Source organism: Eulemur rufifrons, chromosome 8 (assembly GCF_041146395.1).
Source record: "Eulemur rufifrons isolate Redbay chromosome 8, OSU_ERuf_1, whole genome shotgun sequence".
Lineage (NCBI taxonomy): Eukaryota > Metazoa > Chordata > Mammalia > Primates > Lemuridae > Eulemur > Eulemur rufifrons.
In genome coordinates, this window is record NC_090990.1 from 96181787 (window position 1) to 96186747 (window position 4961).

A 4961-nucleotide genomic window follows, 5' to 3' on the forward strand; every position below is an offset into this window, starting at 1 on the left:
ACTCCTGGGCTTGAGAGATCCTCCTGCCTCAGCCTCCCAAGTAACTGGGACTACAGGTACATGCCACCACCCATGGCTAATTTTTCCATTTTTTGTAGACACGAGGTCTCACTCTTGCTCAGGCTGGTCTTGAACTCCTGCCTCAGTCTCCCAAAGTGCTAGGATCACAGGTGTGAGCTGCCATGCCCAGCCTATTTTTATTTTTTGAATTCACAAAAAGTGTATATATTAATGGTGTACAACATGTTTTTTTAAAAATGTATAGATTGTAAAATGGCTAAATTGAACTAATTAGCACATGTATTACCTCATATACTTATCAATTTTTTTGTGGTGAGAACCCTTAAAATTTACTCATAGCAATATTCAAGAGTACAATACATAGTTATTAACCATAATCACTATGTTGCATAATAGATCTCTTGAACTTGTTTCTCCTATATAACTGAAAATTTTCATTTTTTGACCAAAGTCTCCCCAGTCCAGCCCCTGGTAACCACCATTCTGCTCTGTACTTCTGAGTTTGATTTTTTAAATTCCACATATATAATAAGTGAGATCATGCAGGATTTGTCTTTCTGTGTTTGGCTTATTTCACTTGATATTTCCTCCTGGCTCATCCATGTCATCACAAATGGCGGGATTTCCTTCTTTTTCACTGCCGAATAATATTCCATCGTGTGTGTATGTACCACGTTTCCTTTACCCGTTCATCCGTGGACGGACGTGCAGGTCGATTCCCTGTCTTATACAGAGTGCACGAGGCTGTGGTGAGCATAGGAATGCAGATACCTCTCCAACGTTCTGATCTTGTTTCCTTTGGGTATATAGCCAGTAGTGGGGTTGCTGGATCTAATTTTATTTGTTTAAACAAATTTTTCATATAAAAATGTTTCTACTCAGACTGAAACCTGATCTACTTTTTTTTTTTTTAAATCCCAATCCTTGTGGCTTTCTACTCAAAAATTGAACTTTAAGAACTATTCACTTCATTCTGTTCTGCAATTAGCAGACCCTACTCATCCTTGAGGTCTCTCCTTAAATACCATCTCTCCTTGACAACTTTTCCCCAGCCCTTTTGACTCCAACTTTGCCAGATCTCCTTGTTCTAGGTGCCCTCAATTTTTCCTTTGGTAAGACTCAATAAACTTGTAGTTGCTTGTCCAATGTCCATTGTTAGCCTCTGAGCTCCATGAAGTCACTATCTAAAATTCCTGGTCATTGCTAGTTCCGCAGCACTAGGGACAGCAATGTGGGCCATAGAAGCTGCTCCATAGACATTTAATCCAGTGCTGAATTCACTAACCAAAAGATATGAAATGTTGGCATGGAACTGAAACTGAATGTCTGCCTCCACTGTGCACCAGTCTTGAGACGCCACTCTTACTTCCTCATCATGGCACAGACTCATAGAAATAATTATTAGAAGAAACTTAAAGATTTTCCAATCTGAAAATCTATCTGATGCCAGAGATTTTTCAAGCTAAGACCAGACAATCCAAGCAAGTGATTGTCTGGTCTTAGCTTGAATCCCACAGTACAGAGACTACCTCCCAAGGCGACCCATGACATCCTGGACAGCTCTATCAGAAAGTTTTTTCTCACCCTGATCCTATCCTCTGCAGTCTCTTCCTGAATCTGATTTCCTATAGTTTTGATCAACATCATGTTCTTATGGAATGATTTAAAATCTTTTCATAATATCAACAACCTAGATCAACTCTCCTGTCCAAACTGCTTTTTTTAAAGAGGATAAAAAATTTCCCCCTTCTGAATAGTTTCTCAAATGGGAACATAACTAGCATTAAATAGACTTCATTCATTCATCCATTCTAAAGACATCAACTGAGTGCTGAGAGGTGTTTAGCATGGGGGCGGCGACAGTGGGACATGCTGAGGAAATGAAAGGTGGCAGCTATCTGGGGATAATAAGATGTTTATAAGATCCAGTGATCACAGCAACATAGGAACTGCCAAGAGGGAGCTGGGGCAGACTATGCTGGGAGCCAAATGACAGGATAGGGAGTGTTCTAAGAGTTCGGGGTATGTGGCATGTATGGGGTCTGGGAATTCAGAGGGTAGGGGGTCTGGGAAAGCTTCATTTCGGAAGTTGGATTTGAGCTGAGTTTGGTGGATGGGCAACATGAGTCAGTGGCTGAGTGACTGTCCATCATGGACAGGGAGGGGCTTAGTGAGGATGGAGGAAGTTAGAGGGCTGCTGGTAGGGGGAGAGTCATTTCCCTCTCCTTAGCCCCACCAGGCAGGCACTGTCTCTAGGAGTCTCCTAACACGGTCTTCCTCACAGCCCTGGGGGCCGACCAAGTCACCTCTCCTTGGACCAGGGCTGTTGCCATGGGGGCCCTTCCTTGCCTGTTCCTTCTCCTGCTGCTCCAGGAGGGTGAGTGAGACTGGCAGCCCCTGCGCAGGACTGCCTTCTTTCCCTTCTGTTCTCCTGCTCCACTGGGCGGGGCTAGCAAGACCCTTCCTTTGGTACTCAACGTGTCAGCTCTTCTGGAGTAACAAGGAATAGGATGTGGCTTCAGGGGAGGACCAACAGACAAGGACACCTGGGGATAAGGAAGGGGAGCAGCCCCCGGATGGCAAAGGCAAAGGTAAAATTTGGAGAGTGAAGGGACAGATGGGAGCCAACTCCTGGCACTTGCTCAACTCAAGCGCAGTGGAAATCTAGAGCCCCTAGAGGCAGCTGGAAGACAGGATTTAGTGTGTGGGCCACAGCAGCTGCTCAGGCGAGATTGAGCTACAGCCCCACTGCTGGGCTTAGCAGCCCAGAGACACCAGCTGGGCTGTTCCATTTCTTTTCTTCCTACATCTGCAGCCAAAGGGGACTCTGGAGATGATGTGGATCCTGAGGAAGTGGTCGCGGTCCTTCATGAATCCATCTACCTCCCCCTGGAAATACTGTACGATGAAGAGGTTGAGGACATCATCTGGTACTCCTGCAAGAGGCTTGCAACTGTGGTGCCAGAGAAAGAGGGGCATCCCGCTACCGTCACGGTGACCGACCCACACTACCAGGGCCGAGTGAGCTTCCTGGGGCCCAGCTACTCCCTGCACATCACCAATCTCACCTGGGAGGACTCAGGGCTTTACCAAGCTCAAGTCAACCTGAGGACATCCCAGATCTTTGCCACGAGGCACTACAATCTACGTGTCTACCGTGAGTTTGGGCTGGGAACCATAAAGCTGCTTTTGGGGGCTTTCCTGAGCCTCCCACACCATGGAGTAGGGGCCTTAAGACTTGGAGTTGTGGTTTGAGGGGCTGGGACTAGAAGGCAGACTGTCTCCATGTGGCCCAACCCCAGTCTCTGAGCTGCAGCAGCAGGTGGAGGCACGTGGAGCAAGGAGGCACTGGGCACTGGGCTGTTCCCAGGGCTAGCTTTGTGTACAGACCCTCTAGGGGGCCCTTTTCTCCCAGTAGACCATGCATTCTGTGATGAACACCAGCTCCATTCTTGAGCCCCTTATCCCCCTGCATGATTTGAGGGCTACTAGCCAGTATCTCCTTTTTACTTGAACCCAAACTTCTTCTTAAGTGCCTGTCATGTTGACTCTACCTTGAATCTCGAAGAGATGCTGATTAAAATGCAAATGCCCCTAGGAGGGATGATAATACTTTGGGGGATAATATTATTTGGGATAAGGAGGCAGAATAGAGTTTGGAGGAAGGTAGGGTATGAGAGAGAGGGAAGAAGGCATAAAGGGAAGGCAGAAAATGGCAAAGGCAGCTCTGCGTACCTTAGCAATTGCCCTAGAGACCCCGGAACCACAGGTTTTATGATGGCTGGTTTTTGTTTGTTTTTGCTTATTTGTTGTTTAGGTGAAGGGGCTGTCAGAGGGCAGCACCAGCACCCCAGGGTTGAGGAGCTTAGGAAAACAGATCCAATTCCTGATTGTGTAGCATGTTTTTGTGTTTCCTCTCCTCTAGGAAGGCTGTCAGAACCCCAAATCACTGTGAACTTTGAGATCTCTGGGGAACACACCTGTAATATGTCCCTGACATGCTCTGTGGAGAAGGCAGGCATGGACGTGACCTATAGCTGGCTCTCCTGGGGGGACAACACTGATACAGTACATGAAGGCCCTGTCTTCAGCACATCCTGGAGGCCTGGGGACAGTGCCCTCTCCTACACCTGCATGGCCAGCAACCCCATCAGCAATGTCAGTTCTCGTCCAATCTCTGCTGGCTCCTTCTGTGCAGGTACCAGAACCCTGGAGAGAGCCCCTGATCTGACACGAGACCCGTGCCTCAAGGGTCTCGTGACTTGTGACTCCTACATGGGAGAATTTCAAGAACTTAGAAGTCATGCCTCCCTCTGCTGAGCCCCCTTTTCCTCCCTTCTTCTGTCCCAGATCCCAGATATCCTTCTGAGAAACCCTCAACAGCCTTCTGCCTCCTGGCCAAGGGGTTGCTCCTCCTCTTAATCTTGGTGATCCTGGCTGTGGGGCTCTGGATCATCCGAGTCTGGAAAAGAGGTGAAATGCCAAGAATGAAGAAACTCGGGAGAAACAGAATGAAACTGAGGAAGAAGAGGACACCTGGCCCCAGCCCTGTCTGACTGCTCCTTGGGGACCCCAGTCCTGAGCTTTGATTCTTCCCAGCCCCCAGGATATCCTTCCTCGACTCTCCTCCTCCAGGGTGGGAGGAGAGGGGCCCAGGGGTGGGCATCCTGAGGAAAGACTCTCTGGCAATAAAGTCAAGTTAAGTGACCACTACCCTGGAGGAGCTGTGTTTGGTCCTTGTGTCCTTGCTGAGTGGCTCTGGCAAACTCACTTCTCTATCTTTTCCTTCCACTCCAGGTGCCCTCCTCCAAGCCCACATGCTTTTTCAAGCCCACCTTTGGGGAGGAAAGTGGGTCCAAAAGATCTTCACAGTGAAGTGTTGGTATGCTGTCACTGCCCTGTCCCATTCCCTACCAATACGCTTGCTATTTACGCTTTAA

General features: G+C 48.0%; 1 protein-coding gene across 1 annotated transcript; it reads left to right on the top strand.

Annotated features, from left to right (window-relative positions):
• Positions 1-2313: 2313 nt before the first annotated feature.
• SLAMF9 (SLAM family member 9) lies at positions 2314-4577 on the top strand. The gene is made up of 4 exons (XM_069479201.1): positions 2314-2398; positions 2837-3178; positions 3947-4219; positions 4372-4577. The coding sequence occupies exons 1-4, from the start codon at positions 2353-2355 to the stop codon at positions 4575-4577; spliced, it is 867 nt and encodes a 288-aa protein (XP_069335302.1). The 5' UTR covers positions 2314-2352.
• Positions 4578-4961: the final 384 nt, after the last annotated feature.

Bases quoted from the DNA above. Each gene is read 5' to 3' on its own strand.
- SLAMF9 (XM_069479201.1), top strand. From the start codon at position 2,353: ATGGGGGCCCTTCCTTGCCTGTTCCTTCTCCTGCTGCTCCAGGAGG. The intron at 2,399-2,836 runs GTGAGTGAGACT...CTACATCTGCAG, and splicing joins TCTCCTGCTGCTCCAGGAGG to CCAAAGGGGACTCTGGAGAT. The intron at 3,179-3,946 runs GTGAGTTTGGGC...CCTCTCCTCTAG, and splicing joins CTACAATCTACGTGTCTACC to GAAGGCTGTCAGAACCCCAA.